The 17242-nt window shown below is 39.2% G+C and overlaps 1 protein-coding gene across 2 annotated transcripts in view; it reads right to left on the bottom strand.

Annotated features, from left to right (window-relative positions):
* The window catches only part of plxnc1 (plexin C1), a 32875-nt gene extending 16129 nt beyond the window's left edge, over window positions 1-16746 (bottom strand). Inside the window, exons 1-21 of one of the 2 annotated variants that reach the window (XM_082511098.1) lie at window positions 16649-16746; window positions 15233-16355; window positions 14280-14402; window positions 13364-13498; window positions 13189-13289; window positions 13009-13114; window positions 12765-12930; window positions 12399-12501; window positions 12148-12223; window positions 11652-11693; window positions 11398-11531; window positions 9551-9730; window positions 8577-8700; window positions 8262-8432; window positions 8008-8172; window positions 7021-7129; window positions 6806-6904; window positions 3837-3940; window positions 3683-3724; window positions 3464-3588; window positions 2801-2999 (exon numbers count right to left, since the gene is read on the bottom strand). In XM_082511098.1, coding sequence (XP_082367224.1) covers window positions 2801-2999; window positions 3464-3588; window positions 3683-3724; window positions 3837-3940; window positions 6806-6904; window positions 7021-7129; window positions 8008-8172; window positions 8262-8432; window positions 8577-8700; window positions 9551-9730; window positions 11398-11531; window positions 11652-11693; window positions 12148-12223; window positions 12399-12501; window positions 12765-12930; window positions 13009-13114; window positions 13189-13289; window positions 13364-13498; window positions 14280-14402; window positions 15233-16237 — 3309 coding nt within the window. In that variant the 5' untranslated portion in view covers window positions 16238-16355; window positions 16649-16746. The remainder of the gene's footprint in view (window positions 1-2800; window positions 3000-3463; window positions 3589-3682; window positions 3725-3836; window positions 3941-6805; window positions 6905-7020; window positions 7130-8007; window positions 8173-8261; window positions 8433-8576; window positions 8701-9550; window positions 9731-11397; window positions 11532-11651; window positions 11694-12147; window positions 12224-12398; window positions 12502-12764; window positions 12931-13008; window positions 13115-13188; window positions 13290-13363; window positions 13499-14279; window positions 14403-15232; window positions 16356-16648) is intronic. The other variant, XM_082511099.1, reaches the window with a different exon arrangement.
* Window positions 16747-17242: the final 496 nt, after the last annotated feature.

Below are 17242 nucleotides of genomic sequence, written 5' to 3'. Positions count from 1 at the left end.
TTTGTCGCATGGAGTCACACAAACCACCTGCAACTCAACACCTCAAAGACTAAGGAACTGGTTGTGGACTTCGGGAGGTCCAGAGAAGGTCCACTGCCGGTTCAGATAGAGGGGGAGGAGGTGGAGGTGGTCAACAAGTACAAGTACCTCGGGCTGTGGGTGGACAATAAACTGGACTGGTCATGCAACACAGAGCACCTGTATAAAAAAGCCCAAAGCCGACTGTACTTCCTCAGGAGGCTGAGGTCTTTTAACATCTGCAGGAAGCTCCTGAGGATGTTTTACCAGTCGGTGGTTGCTGGAGTACTTTTCTATGCTGTGGTGTGCTGGGGGAGCAGCACAGCAAAGAGGGACTCATCCAGGCTGGAGAAACTGATCAGGAAGGCTAGCTCTGTGGTCGGCATGAAGCTGGACACTCTGGTGACAGTGGCAGAGAAAAGGACATTAAAGAAACTGATGGACATTATGAACAATGCTGGGCATCCTCTGCACACGGCCATAAACAATCAGAAGAGTCTGTTCAGTGACAGGTTGCTTCTCCCCAAGACAAGAACTAACAGACTTAAAAACTCCTTTGTCCCACACGCCATCAAACTGTTTAACTCCTCTCTGGAGGGGAGAGGGAGGGGAAACAGGAGGACAAAGGAGGGGGGAACAACTAAGCTGTAGTGCCTCTTCACCTCACTGTACAATACCTTGTGCAATACTTTTTGTAAATAGTCAACAGTGCAATAGACTCAATACTTGAAATGTGCAATTCACTTGTATTTTTATTTTTTATTCCTATTTATTCTATTTATCCCCTTTGTATATTTTATTTATATTTATCTCTGTATTTATATGTGTGTGTGTGTGTGTGTGTGTGTGTGTGTGTGTGTGTGTGTGTGTGTGTGTATGTGTATGTGTGTATATATATATATATATATATATATATATATATATATATATATATATATATATATATGTGTGTATATATATATCACTGCCAAAAACTGATTGCGGCTTCTACCTTGTTACACGAATGTTGTTTGTGGCTCAAGATGACTTTATGTCATCCATGAGGGATGCATTTGACATATGTTTCACATATTATAGCCCAACAAGTTACTTATAGCAGTTTAAATACGAGCAATCAGTTTTTGGCAAATACCGGAAATCAGTTTTTGGCAGACAATCACTTTTTGGCACAACACCGGCATCGCCCTAAAGAATGTAGCCTCATGGTCAGTGTAGTCCGTGCTGCAGGGAGAATGGACTACCATACACGTTATGTGTCTGTGAGCGCGAGGAACGAGAAAAAGGAGACTCGAAAAGTACAAGCTGTCATCGAGCAAAAACGGGAGCTGGAAGCATGTAAATATAATAATAACCACTGCAGCCAAGAAGAGTGCCTGATGAGCCCAGTTGTAAGTAAGCTATTAAGACTCGACTGTACACTGTGTTTGTGTTTTCCTCCCAAACAATAAGTTCCGTTGGAGCAGCCTTTCAACGCCTCTCTCTGTCTCTCGCAAGCAAACTTGACCCACACAACAAAGTAAAGCTAGTTTTCGGCTACGAGCCGACAGGGACCCCGCCGTATTAGCCAGAGGTCCCTTTACTACGGTTCGGAGCCGCGGACCTTCAGTAACAGTAATAAATAACGTAGCAATAGTACATTCACGTAGTTGTAAAAAGCATGATAATGTATTAAGTAATCCAAAGTATTCAGAATACATTACTCTCATTGAGTAACGTAACGGAATACGTTACAGAATACATTTTGGGGCATGTATTCTGTAATCTGTAGTGGAATACATTTTAAAAGTAACCTTCCCAACACTGGTAACCACGGCGATGTTTCCTTTAGCGATGGCTAAAGTAAGTGAACGGAGGATGTGGAAACTGAACATGATGTTTGAAGTGTTACTTCAGACCTATACATAGCATGAATGTCACTTCGCAGCCCATAAGATTTACTTTCATTGTTTCAATGCTCTAATATTTTACATAATAGCTATAGAGTTTTTCTGTAGTTTGTATTGTAGCCAAAAAAGTTTCAAAAAATATTTGAATGAGAAAAAATGTGAATCAAAAGTAAGAAGAACTGAAACAATGATGCTGTTCTTTAAGATAAACGCTATTGTTAGCATGCGAACAATCATACAGCCACATGCTGACGCAAGCATTAATGTTACAGGCATTATGTTGAGCTCTTTTCTTCTTTTTTCTCTTCTTTGAGTGTCTTCTTCAGTTTTCACAGTACAGTTTGGATAACTGAACAAAGTGCTGCTTTGCTATGTTGACCTGTAGTGCACGTCTTAATTTAGTAAACAACATTAAATGATACAACTTACTGGAGATAATTTAACTGTTTTTCTGGAACCAGACCACACCCTAAACACTTCCCTTGCAGCCTTTGGTCATACCACTATAAATAACTACTTGCACCACTTGTGCTGATCTCCTCAGTTTGTCAGCCTCTCTCAAAATGATCACGGGGATCTGCCAGGCCCGGGGTCAGTCACGGGTCACCAATTCTTAATGCAGCCTTCCCAAAACTAGCCTGTTGCGTCTTTATTACTAAATGTTTGTCATTTGCATGCAGGTTGGGGTCTGTGGCTGTAGCACATCCATAATAACAACTACAATAATTTCTTGGAGTGTTTAGGCAGCAGCAGCTAATGCAGCAACAGGCTCACACATAATATACACTAATTGACAAAAGTAAGACAATAAGGGCATTAAAAAACATGATAAGTCAGAAGCTGAATTTTCAATTTAGGCAAAACAGCAAAGACATAAAACACTGAGAGCAACAAACCCGAAGGAAGCCGTAGAGGCAGATGGACATCCAGTTGGTGAGCAGTTTCTCCACTATAGACTCAGTGCGTCGGAGTAACAGCTTGGGCTGAGCGTTGCTGCTCTTCTGCATCAGATCCTTGAGCAGAACCTCCATCACCTCCGTCAGGTATGACAAGTTGCTGTGGAGCGCTACAGTGAGCAGAGATGCTACTGCACATCTGAAACAAAAAATTAACGGAACAAGTTAGAGATGAATAATTGACAGAGCTTCACATCATGAGTTTGAGCTGTTTCTTTTCCAGCCATCTTGGTTAACCAAGATTATCCTAGATTCATTTAGGTAATCTTGGTTAAAACTGTGCAGGCTCCTTTACGTGTTTTCTGGTCTAATCTGTGTGTAACCAGTGGTTTGCACCATTTGTATTTCCATCAAAAAAAGGCACCTCTTCATTTTACACTTTGACAACGGTAAACTTTTCTCTTTGAGGGAGCTCTTTACATGGCTACATGTTTTGAATAACGTTGTCTTAATCTTGGAAAGAATTAACGCTGCTATCATCCACTTTGGTTGTTTTCTGTAGTCTTGAGTTCTACATCATCAGTGCGACACCCCCCCCATCAAAACAAAACAAAATATATCGCAGATTAGGCAGTTACATAAAATACAGAGTGCCAAACTGACTTGTCTTTGATGGTGAAACTCTTCTCTTCCTCGAGAGCATGCACCATGGAGGTGAGGAAGAGCTGGTCCTGGATCAGCCTGGACAAGCCCTGGCAACACTCATCAAGCTGAATCTTCACCACATCCTGATCATAACATAACATAACATAACATAACATAACGACAGATGGAATGAAACCATGAAAACAACTGCAAACAACAGATGACGTCAAAACTTACCTGACTGATGTCTTTGATACAGGATTCCATCAAAGATTCATTCTGAAAAACAACAACACAGCTCTACTAAACTGACACCAATTGGTAATTTTTCACAGTTCACAGAATAAGCTTGTCACGTATCAGCATTTGGTTTCTTTTGAGCTTCGTTCACCTCAGGAAAAAAGATTCTGGAGGCAAAGTGCTTGAAATCCAGGAAAGGAATTGTTCCAACATTTTCCAGTAGATCAGCGTTTTCTGTCTGCAACTCCACAAAACCTGTGGAAGACACTCCAGTGAAGCTGACTTGATAAACCACAGGCTACGTGCACAAAGTACAAAGCATGAATGTCTATGTTATCAGGTGAAAAGTGAACTTGTGAAGCAGGCAAGTTCTTGCAGGTCACAGAAAAGAGGTAGTGAAAATGTCTAAGTCAGTGCAGTGTTGCAATTCACTGATTAATACAAAAATGGCCACATATGACTGCATCCTATAATGTCATTCTGTTTTACCATCAGCCTTATTAGTGTTATATAACAAAAACCATAAACAGGAACTCTATGTATGCGACACTAAGCAACCTGAAGATAGTGAAGCTGTAAAATACAGGCCAATATGTGGTAAAGTTGAGGCACTTATCACATACGATGAAACGCAGTTCCGATAATTTGGAACTTGCAGAGAACAAGATGCAAATGTGTCCTGGAAGATAATGTTGAAAGATTACAATAGGAAAACTTCAGAGTATAAAACTAAAAATAAATAATGCAAACTTTTTAACAGCTGCTACTTAATTTCTTAGAAGTATTTTAAATGCCAATACTGGCAGGTAAAGCATAAATCCCTATTGCATTATGGACTGCAGGGCAAATGAATACCGAAGCAACCAGGTATACATTTTAAGATTACATGCAAAGGAATTGTAAAAATCAAGAAAACGTTGGTGGTGTATGTGGTATAGTGAGCTCATGGGGTGGTGCTGGATGTCAGAGGGGACACATGATTATGATGGGACTAATGACTCCGTCTCCTTTTATAGTGACAGAGGAGACTGGCGGGAAGGGAGCATGTAGTGGAGGAAACCATGGAGAGAGTTGGTTCCGGGCTACAAGACTGTGCCGGAAATAGAAAGAGTGCTTTTGGTTAAAAATAAAGCTGAAACCATGAGAACTGTACACTGTGTGGGTAGGGTCATTTCACAACTTGCAAACTACAAACACATATCCAAAATAAAAACCTGTTTAAAATGTAAATAAAAACAGAATGCAATTATATGCATATTTCAGATGCCCACATTTTATTCAACAGAAAAGATGCAGGTTGTTAGAGAAATATTAGCTAATTTTTCCCTTTTTTCCGAGTTGACATCAATAATTACTTCCTCCAAACTGTCAGTGTGTCTATTAGATCCCATGTCTAGAAGTCCTAACAATAAATTTACATTTTGATCTTAGATATAATCAATCAATCCAAAAAGAGGAATGGTTTATTTTTTTTAGTCTGAATTCTGAACTCACAGGACAGAAACAACATTAATGAAGATTACAAATGATCTTGTTGTCGAGTCATATCTATGTTTGTCCGGCTAGACCTCAGTGGAGTGTTTAATATTCTTGATCACAATATTTTGTAACAGCGTTTAGACCATGTTGTAGGCATTAAATGTGCTGCGCTGCAGTGGTTTGAATCATATCTAATCTAGGAATTTTCTTCACACACTAAGGTTAATTAAGGAGTTCCACAGAGTTCTGTGTTAGGACCAGTTCTACTAGTCAGTATTATTAGAAGGCATAGCATACATTTTTATTGCTATGCAGATGATAATCAGCTTTATTTGTCTGTGATGTCAGACAGATACCAATTAGTTAAACCACATAAAGAGCTAAAGACATAAACACCTGCAAGACCTCTAATTTCCTGCTTTTAAATTTAGATATACTAAGGACCTTCTTGCTGTTAGACTATGCCATCATGCTGACCATTGACATTTTTAAAACTACAGTAGTACTGAAGTTGTTGTACTCTAACCAGATACTGGTTACCTTCCGTAACACAGTAATCTTAGACTCCGTTTTAACCAGGATATATCTTTCAGTGCAAATATTATATAATGTAAGACCTTCTCAATTTGCACAACATCTCTAACATTAGAAACATCGTGTTTCATGCTTGCAGTTCATACATTTATTACTTCTAGGCTGGACTACTGTAATTCATGATTATGTCAGGTAAGGCCTTCCCTGAACATTTCAACAAGACAATGCTAAACTGCATACTGGGTCTATAACAACAGCACGACTTCAGGGTATAAAAATTCACTTTAGTTGATGAATTGGCCCGACTGCAGTCCAGACCTTTTACAATCATTCATCTATTGATACAGAACCTCAAACTGACATATTTAAATTAATTATATTTCATCTGTCCACGGCGGTTATTTCTAAAACTGCCCCAAGTAGTTTGAATGTGGTTTTGCAAATGTAACTTTTCTGGTAACTTTGTTTTTGTGGTGACTCTTCACATAGACCTCACTTCCTTTTAATGTTGCACAACTGTGGAAAATTTATTTCCTCTGTCAGATAAACCTTTCTGAAGCGGACAGTGCAAAATATTTCTTATGTGCTTGTGAGGCACATCCACAGAGGGGCACACAGACCTCTACTAGCTAGGTAATAACAATAATAATGGATTGCATTTATATAGCGCTTTTCAAGGCACCCAAAGTGCTTTACAATGCCACTATTCATTCTCTCTCACATTCGCTCACTGGTGGAGGCAGCTACAGTTGTAGCCACAGCTGCCCTGGGGCAGACTGACAGAAGCGAGGCTGCCATATCACGCCATCGGCCCCTCCGGCCAACACCAGTAGGATGAAGGAATTGATACCATTGACTAACCCCTATACACGCCTGCCCGAAATCCAACAGAACACCTCTGGGACATTATGTTTCAGTTGATCAAACAATGGAGAATACGAATACTTGCATACATTCATAATACTGTACATCATCCAGTCCATATCATTATAGATATCCAGCATGATTTTTTTTCCTTGCACTGACATGCATTTTAAAAGCTTTTCTTTAATTTTCGAGCAGTATAAATTGTACATCAAAGTGATGCTGTGAGATTTTGTGACTGACCTTGTCTGATGTCATTCCTGATGTTGAGCTCAAGGTCTTCCACAAACTTGTTCATCTCATCAGCGAGCCTCTGCTGTTGTCTTTGGTAGAATAACGCCACTGCAACAAGATTATAGCGCAATGCAAAAGAATGGTATGGTTGTTAAAGAGTTGACCTGCACATCCTTTTATAGGCTGGTTAGGGACTAAAATTCACTTCTAAATTGTGTTCTTACCAGTAATAATGGCTGGTATCAGCAGCAGGACAAGGATCAGCATCGGAAAATAAGAAACTCCAGATTTATCTTTATTTTCCAGTGTGACAGATTTGTCTCCGTATTTTATCTATGAAAAAACCCAAAACAAACAAACAAACAAACAAACAAAAACAAATCACATACAGCATACTATACTGGGAAAAAGGCCTTGCATGTTTACATACTGGATTTTTCTTTGTTTTTTGCCACACATTGCATTAGTTATAGTTTGCAAGTTCCATATTGGGTTCCAGTTTGTTGTCAGAACTATATGCAATAAAAAAAATAATATAAACAAGGTGCTGGAAACATTCCCCACAGAGTCAATACTGAGCTGATATTATCACCCAGTTGCTGCAAATTCCACCATAATAGTCTGTGCAAACTGTTGCCCCAGTTTCCTGTTCTTAGCTGATAGGAGTGGGGTGCTCTGCTGCTGTACCCCAACTGCTTCAAGGTTCAGAGATGCTCGTCATCATACTTCATTGTAATGAGTGTTTTATTGAGCTACTGTTGTCTTCCTAACAACACTCTGGCCATTCCCCTCTGATCTCTAACATCAACATGGCATTTTCCACCAAGCAACCTTCAGCTCACTGCATATTTTCTCTTTGCCAGTCCATTTTCTCTAAACCCTAAAAGTGATGTTGGAAAATCCTAGTAGATCAGCAGTTTATGAAATACTCAGACCAGCCTGTCTAGCCTGAACAACCATGTCACATTCAGAGTTACACTGAGCTTGAATTTCAGCTGTTCAGCTTTACCATGATATTATTGGTAGGAGGGTTGCATTTACGAGCAGGTTAACAAGTATACCTAATGAATTCTATGTGAAAACATTCTCAGTACAATTTTAATTCCTATTTTACTGTACTAAAATACTGAAATGTTTCTACTGCCAGAATGAAACTGACATTACATCTCCACACAACTATTTGGTTTGGTTAACATGAAAGAAATATTTACCAATAATTGTTGAAATTCAGGGTTGGTTGAGCTTTTAATCTCACAGGTGAAAGAGTCAATGTTGTCACTGGTTTCTTTGGCTTCCATGGTGCAATTTTTTGGCTTTTCTTCAACGCCCCACACTGATAACTCATCTATCGTCATCTCCAGCTTGTCTGTTTTTTTCTAAATGAAGAAAAACAAAGGCTACATTTCAATGAACTGATGCCACACATACATATGTATGATAAAAAAAAAAGTATATTTAAAAATACCTGAATGGTGATGTGCACATCTTTCCCTGTCCTTGTGGCTGTGAAGCTGGTAAACTCAGGGTCTGGATAGTACGAGAGTTTTCTGGAGCAGGTCAAGGTTTCATTGGCTACTTTCAAATACACAGTACTGCTAGAAATGCTCAGAGCTGCAGGTGAATCATAGGTGAGATTCTGCAATGAAATTAAATGTACACAAAAGACAACACGACGTGACCAAAACAGCACGCAACATCACATATTCAGACACACTGTAATTTATAATTTTTGATATAACATGGCTGGTTAACTTAAACAGTAATAGAAGGTGTAATGTACCTGAGAGCTGATGTATCTGGGAAGTCTGACCTCCTGCATTGTGGGGCTGTGCATTGTGGGGCTGTGCATGACCCCTTCAACAAAGTTAAGATGGGACCCAGTGAGTGTGATCTTCCTCTTCCCACTGCAGGACACAGAGCACCAGAGAACATTTAAAATGTCTGTGTTTGTCTTTAACTGTATCAATCTTAAAATCTCTCAGTTTTAGTTGACTTATGTTGGCATAAAGCTGAATACATACCATTAAGAAACCAATGCCTAGGTAAAGATTGGTGCTTTAAACAAACTCTTAAATAAAATGGGGTTCCTTTTTAAGGTGAAAAAAGAAACTGAGATGACAGAATTTCCTTTTTCAGTTGCAACTAAAAGTGGAAGTAGCCTTATAGCAAAAGACTTTTTTTGGGAAGTGGCTCTCTTTCCCCATCAGATGACCCAGAACGGTTTCTCTGCTGCTTCCTAGAATAAATCTCAAAAATACGATTTAAGTTACTGTCAAAGCAGCAGGTTCAATAAGGAAGATCTGTAATTACTCATGTGCCTGCTTTCCTGGCAGCTCTGCTGTGAGTCGATTTCTTTACATTGCCTTCACTTTCACATTCTGTTATTTTCTTGCCTACCTGCTCCGAGCCATTCAGCCTCCCCCTCTCTATCATTTCAGCCTTATAGGTTCTTATTTGTGGATCCTGCCACCTCCTCATCTCCATCTCATTGTGTACAATCAGAGCCCCATCTAAACCACCAATTTCATCTTCACCACCACTAACACCCGGACTCCAGAGAGTCCTGTCCTAACTCGTAACTGGGATTCTCTTCTACCATGATGGGTATTAGAGTTCCAATTATATCTCAATATATCATGTTCAGTTTCACATCTCCGCTTATTGAACATTATAAGTTGTTTTAAAGTGTATATCTAAAAGAGATCCGTCATAACTTTAATGTGTTATTTGGAGGTTTCAGTAGAAAAAATGCACCTGATCCAGCTGCTGCTTGGAGTAATATTGGTGCATGATGGTAATGAGCTGTAGGTGATTTTAGCTTTGCCATGGCAATGACCATCTGGGAGGAGAAGACATACGTTGACCACGCCTTTGATATTTGAACTGGGAATGTGGAACGTCAGACTGAAACCAGTGTTGCCCCAAACAGAAGATCTGACCAGAACACACACAGACACAGAAAAAAAATCACTGACATTATCATGATACTCATAAACTGAAAACAGACAAAAGCTGAGTATCAAAATTTTCAACAACATAACTAAATGCCAGTCTAAACTACCAAAGTATGTGTTTTGTAGTTTTTTCAAAGTTACTTTTATTGTGATAAAAGAAAAAACCCTCAAAAGCCCGTAGAAGAAGATCATTAATTAAAACAGAAGAAACCCCAAAACAAAACAGTGAAAATAATTTACGTTAAATTCCTTAAATCCTAAAATAGGACAGTGAGCTTTAGTTTCAGGGTTTACTCTCAGTTGGTCTGTCTGAGAACAATGCTGAGAAAACATTTGTGCTGTTTTTACTTCAAACATTTAATCTATATTTCAGTATGAGTGGTGTTTCCCTGGAATAATCTCTAGATTTTACTGTGTGCTTTGTATCCAAAGCACAAACTATCAGTTGTGCATTAGTTGTGTGTAAAGTAGTGATGGGATTTCCGGCTCTTTTTAGAGAACTGGCTCTTTTGGGTCCGCTCACTAAAAAGAGCCGGCTCTTTCGGCTCCGAACCGGCTCTTCAGGTTGTTTTGTTGCTTTAATTGATTTATTATTAACAATAATATAAAATTATGCACAAAAGGAATTACTAATGTAAAAAAAAAGTGGCTTTATTTATATATGTTTATATATAAATATATGTGGTGGCCCCTAGAGACAAAACACGTACAAACTCCAAAACACATTTCTAGCGTTAACTGAACTTCCAAAACAGAGCTACCTAGATCACTTAAATTACATAATTGAAAGCATGAAAGCATATGTGTATTGTTTGTGTATTTATACACAAGCACTCATATATATTCAAATAATTAAAAAAAAAAGTTCATTTACCTGTTACTACCACACACCAAATCCAGTCGTTCCTAATTGCTGGCTTGTGTAGCCACTAGGTAACAAAAGCTCAACACTGCGCCTAGCATCCTGGAGCACTTCTGTTGTCTTTTGTTTTGGAGTTTTTACGTGTTTTGGAGTTTGTACGTGCTTTGTCGCTAGGGGCCACCGTAAATATACTTTTATTTATTCACTCCACATAAAATGTAATAAATAAAATGTAATACAAAAATCAACTAGTCACAGTACAACTTTTAACTATTTAAATTTTCAGCTTTTTCCTTTTAAACAAATTTAAAATGAAACAACACAAAACACTGCAAACCATAACACCATTAAATATAAATTAAAATATGAAAACAAAAAGAAGATGCACATTCTTTGTTATATAGGCCTGCATGAATAAACTTTCTGAACCCTTTAACATCCACAACTGAAAATAGTTGTGGATGATTACTATACCTTTCTAATGTGACGTTGTTGTCCCTGGCTCTCTTTCTCTCTTTCCCTCCCGGTCTGTTCCTGCGCTACTGCGAGTGTAACTACCACCCCTCCCCCCTCATCCCAGCGGAAAGCACAAGGCTCGCGTGCGGAGTGAAGCGGAAAAAAAGTGCGAGAGAGAGAGATGGTGTGAGAGAGAGAGGGTGAGAGAAGGGATAAACAAAAAAACACGGCTTGCAATAAGGAGCCGGCTCGCGTCGTTCACGTCAAAGAGCCGGCTCTAAGAGCCATTTCGTTCGCGACTGACACATCACTAGTGTAAAGTGACTCACTCTTTTGGAGTACAGTCAGTATCGGCCTGCATCCTCACTGCAGTCACATTATCGAGGTTACGACCTGACAGCACTGCGTGGTTTCTACCGTAGAAAGACACCACACTGGGAGTGATGGAGGAGATCTCTGGGATCTGACAGTAAGACAAAAAATGATCAGCTTTAATCCACGGCCATCAGCTGATGTTGGAAGCTTTGAACACGAATAAGGTGTCAGAGGAACAATGAGTTTGAGGACTGAGGTTCAGACTCACAGAGAAGTTCTTCCCAGACTGCACATTTTGGCAAACGCTGTCCTGCAGGAGGAAGCAGAGGGAATCAATATGGCAGGTTTACTGTCATTGTCTAAAGAAACTATGTAGGACTGATGAGAATGGAAGTTCTGTCTTATTTACAAGGAAAGAATTTAATCACGATTTTTGTCAAGCAACTGAATTGGTATTTGTGAGTTGTCATAATCACTTAACATATTATTGCATATAATATTGCTGCTTTTGAGAAGCAATAGATATTTGAACATTAGACCAACCCACCCTTAATAATGATTGAAAAATCTCAAAAGTAATATAAACTTAAAGTGGAAGACTTAATTATATGATAAGATAGACTTTCTTATTCCCAAAAGTAGATTTAAAAAAGATACATCAAAATAGCCTAAACATGTAGAATGGTATCAGCGAAATAAAATTAAAACAAATATGTTAATGAGGAAAAACCTGAACTAGGTAAACTAAAGGCATGAATTATTACATTGATCTCTGTTTGATCGGCCCAGGAACATCTGTTTGTGTTCCATCCACAACCAGCTTTGATGCACTGCTGACACCTGAAGAGAAACAATTACATATTAGTGTTGAAATCATCAAGAAAACGATAATGTCCAAAAATACAACATAAAACAAAGAGACTCCTCAGTAGTAATACATTTTACTTGGTGATGACACATAATGTTGTGTTATTAGTGATCCATCTTCATAATCTTTATAATTGATTGGACTTACAAGACTGAACTTGGTGGTCCACTGATGTCAGAGCAGTTAGTTAACCTCAGCTGTTCTGACAGTTGTGTTGAACCAAGTCTAAATTTCACTGTGACATGCAGACCTGTTAAATAAAATAAATTAAAAAAAAAAACACGATCAGTGTCATAGCCTTCAATTGCTAATTTTTAGACATATATGTTTAATGAGTTGCAACAGTTTGTAATAACGAACAGCTCAGATTTGTCAACTAGTAAAGAATATTTCATCTGTCAGAGTCAGCTCTGTAATGTTTCTATTTTGCTTTTTGGGAAGTGTTGCAGATCAGTAAGCAGGTCTGACTGCAAAGTATTTCATTCGTTGGATTATTTATGAAAACTCACTGACCATCAGCAGGAAGTGTACGATCAGACAGGATGCAGGTGCATTGTGGGAACTGTGGAGGAGGGTTATTCAAAGCACAAATCGAGCTGGACCTTGCAGTGAACTGACAGGTAAAGTTGGACGACACTTCCTGGCCCACAGTCAAGTGTGTGTGGATTTTTAGTAAAATCTGAAAATGAAGAACATGTGTGAGAAATACCTGAAAGCCACAAATGATTGCAGTCCCGACTGTGTTTGTAAGCTGTACCTGTCCGTTTGTGTCCTTTTCAACTTTGTGGGAAATCATTTTGTGCTGGGACTCATCAGGAATGGACAGCCAGTCTGAATCTGTGCAGTCATCTTCAAATGTGCAGCTAGGAGAAGAAGGAGAAATGATCACCAAGTTCAGAATAGTTTGGAGACATCAGCTGCATGTTGTTTCTCTCACCTGCTTTTAGAGCCACACCAACCACAGTATGGATCCTGTGCAGACCAACACTCCTGCACACTTGTGTACGTGCTGCACTTTGACACAGGAACTCGCCTTATCTAGAACAACAAACACTTTAAAATGCAGCACAGGTACATGTGACATTAAGATAATCAGTAAATAATTTAAGTACCTGGTTTCTAAATGGCACATACACATGTTTATGACCCACTGGATCCAGATGTAATTTGGGAAACACTTTGCGATCATCACTTGTCCTGTAGAGCACCGTGGGACAGGCAGCGTGATAGTTCCTGTCCACAGACAGCTGACAACAAGAATTTGTGAAAATAAGAATTCACGTTTTTATGTTTAATGAACATTTCAATTGCTTATTTTTCTCTGACCACTATCTTCCAAATGAAAGGCTGTTTATTTTAAGTTTTCCCTCATTCATAAGAAGCTCTTATGTGTTTGTGCTGCTTGGATTCAGTGTCATGCTGATATCTGCTGTATATGTTGTGAAACAGTCGGTATTTCTTATCTGTAAAACAAACTTTCCGACTTAATCACAAACTGTGATCAAAGAGTCGATATTATGACCGAAAAAAATCAAACCATGACAACATCCCTCTCAGCTTGTTTCTCTATCTCTTGCTCTCATCATATTAGATAAAATACTTGTTGAAGCTTTTTGAGCTTTCAGGGTCACAGCTCTCATTTCTCCACTCCACAAACAAAACCTTGCAGTGTGTGAACAGATGAACTCACAGTGAGACTAAGAGCACACAAAGAAGCTACAGGGACCACAAGTGACTGCAGTTTGCAGCAGACTTCAACAATGAAATAAAATGAGACTAGTTCAAATAAGCAAGCTAAAAAATCATGAATAATTTGCCTCTTAAAAAGTTTTGGTTTTTATTTATCTTGGGTCAATGGTTGTTCGTGATTTTATGAATAGATGCTAATTCAACAAATATATTTTGGTGACAGAACTATCTTTCATGTTTGTTTCATGTGAGGAAGCCAGTGCATTTCAGGATGATGAAATGGCATCTTAAAATCAGGCTGGTAAACTAAGTACTTTAGATGTTTCATTTCATACACACCTTAATGAGCTGGCCGTCTCCTGTCCCAATGAAGAAAACCATCCAGCCTCTCTGCCTCACTGCCAGCACAGAGGTCATGTAGCTGTGCCTGAAGAGGACTGCCTTAGGTTTTAGGATCTTTGGCTGAGAAACAAACACACTGATCATCAAATCTGATATTGTAGATATGTTAAGATTAGAACTTTTTCTGATGATGATCAGAAAAAGGTCCCACATATGTTTAGGCCCCAGAGTTCAGTGCTACACCCCTGCTCTCAACTACATATTCAAATAGTGATGAAGTCAAACATCATTCAGTGAAACTCAGTTTGTCTGTCACATGCACCAGCAGACATACCAGCAGCTTAAATAATTCAGACTCCTTTTTCTTGTGTCTTCAGTAAAACTTTAGAATTTCTTTGATTTTGTGTGTATATATATATATGTATATATGTATATATATATGTATATATATATATATATATATATATATATATATATATATATATATATATATATATATATATATATATATATGTATATACAGTGGGGCAAAAAAGTATTTAGTCAGCCACCGATTGTGCAAGTTCCCCCACCTAAAATGATGACAGAGGTCAGTAATTTGCACCAGAGGTACACTTCAATATATATATATATATATATATATATATATATATATATATATATATATATATATATATATATATATATATATATATATATATACATATATATATATGTAAGTGTTTTTTATGGGAAAGTTTGAGCCTAACATTAACTGTTTATGTGAAGTAGCAGACTGAGTCTGAATCGATTGATGTTTCTAGTTTTGTGACCACACTGTGTGATAAAGTAATCTGCCTCTCTGTGAACATTTTGCTTTCATGATTGTCCACGTGAAAATGTGGAGGCACAGGTGGAAACTACATTCAGGAACCATTCAGAACATGTTTAGAAGTTATACAGCGACCCACCGTCACTTCTGATGGCACAGAGGTGTAGAAGTCTGGATCTCTGTCGGTGTTCCTGCTGTAATCAGGGCTGATGTCAAACACCATCAGCTTGGTGTCGGTATCTCCTCCATCCACACTGAACACGCCGCTCCAAAGCACCGGCTGCTCCCCCGGGATGACCGAGGAGGCCACGAGTCTGCTGCTGTCACCGTCAGAGACACTGAGAGTTGCGCCCCGCAGAGACTTGAGTGTATCAGTTTTGCTTTTTTCGCCTTTGAGCCAAATGAGACGGACTCTGTTTGTTTGAGCTGAGAGCGCGTTGGAGAACAGATAGATGGTTGAATTAAGCTGAAACCCGTCAACAAACTCCACATCACCTTTACTTGTGATCTGAGGTGTGCCTGAAGCTCTATCAGTTATAGAAAATATACCTCCACCTTGTTTGTTATCTGTATTTTGAAGGTTGATAGTCTTCTGATTGATACCACACTTGTTGTTTTCGGGCTTTTCTCTGTTTTGTTGGATCGCGGTCAGAATGTAAGTGTCAGTCTGAGTTTTCTTCTTCACATCCACCAGAAAGCTGACTGACCTGCTGCTGCTTTTCAGAGGTCCCACCTGGATGTGTTCTCTGTACAGAAGGTTGGAGATGTTCTTCAGGTCCAGAACCTCGCAGTAACTGCAGTCATCGTCAGTCACACCGCAGCTGATCAGAGAGTCATTGCTTGTAAAAGGCAACAACACGTTGATGCTGAAAGTTGCGTTCCCCTCAGCTGTGTCAGAAACCCGGTGAAACTGCACATCATCCTGCTGGTTTCCGGTCTTTATTATTCCCCTCTGGGTCAGACTGTTGATCAGAGTCAGGTCGTGGCTCAGCTGGTAGAGCCTCTCCTCTGTGGCGATGTAAACCGTGTTGGAGGTCATGGCGAATTGGCGGATGTTTCCATCAAAGGTAAAGCCTCCATCCTCCTCCTGGCACAGACCCAGTTTTCCCCAGAGAACAGAAAGCAGAGCGAGCAGCAGGATCATCTTGTAGCAGCAGTGATACTTGTGCCTGAGACACCGTCATGCACTGAAGGTCTGCATGGCACTCTGCTCTGAGACACAGTGCCTCTAAACTCGTGCGTAAAAGCGCAGTGCGCCTCTGCTGAAAAGAGAAGTGTTGAAAGTGGAAGGAAGCACGCCCAGTTAATAGAAAAATCCGATTTTAATTTTAGGATTTAACATCATTAATATTTTCCCTCAGCTGTTTTCTTCACTTTCTGCCATCTTCTCAAGTCTGTACAGTTTAGTGTGACAGCAGAACCTGAACAAAATCTAAACAGTGACAGCACTCAGCGAATGAGAAAGCGTTTGTTGAACCTTCAGTAAGTTGTTACACACTGAAGGACGACAATGTTCATCCAGGTGCACACTGAGGTTTATTAATCTGAAACATACCTGAATAATAGTTCTGCGTTACTGTTGACTTCCATTACCACGACAGACCTGTGTTACTTTTGTAAGAGATGACTTTGCCAGTCTTTTATTTGTGTGATCTGCCACCTACTGGAGAAACTCAGTAGGTGGCAGATCGCCACCTACTATCACCTTAGAGCCACGTCAGGTGACTGGAAAGGAAAAACTCAATGCAGAGCCACTTCTTATTTCTGATGCTAGTCTGAACAAAGTGTTGGTCATAATACAACTGTGAAAATGTCCCACTCTGTGCTACCACTGTGGAAACAATATGAGTTTAATGTTGACAGTGTTGCTGTAAGACAGGTCTGTTCTATAGTACTTTGGATAAGTTGGAGAGATCTTCTCAAATTTGAGCTCTAATCACTAGACCACAATCACATGTTTCCAAATCTGTTAACAGAAACTCCAAACGACCACATCACTCTGAGTCTGAGATACGAGAGCAGCTTTAATGTACGGAACAAACAGAATGTAAGAACTATTAAGACTTTTAATTTGTTCATAGTTCATAGTGTAAATGATTCAAAGAGTCAAAGAAAGACTCTGCAAACAAAGATTAACAGTAGTGATCCA

The sequence above is a fragment of the Aulonocara stuartgranti genome, assembly GCF_965226115.1.
Source record: "Aulonocara stuartgranti genome assembly, chromosome: 17".
Lineage (NCBI taxonomy): Eukaryota > Metazoa > Chordata > Actinopteri > Cichliformes > Cichlidae > Aulonocara > Aulonocara stuartgranti.
This window is presented reverse-complemented; position numbering and strand designations above follow the sequence as displayed.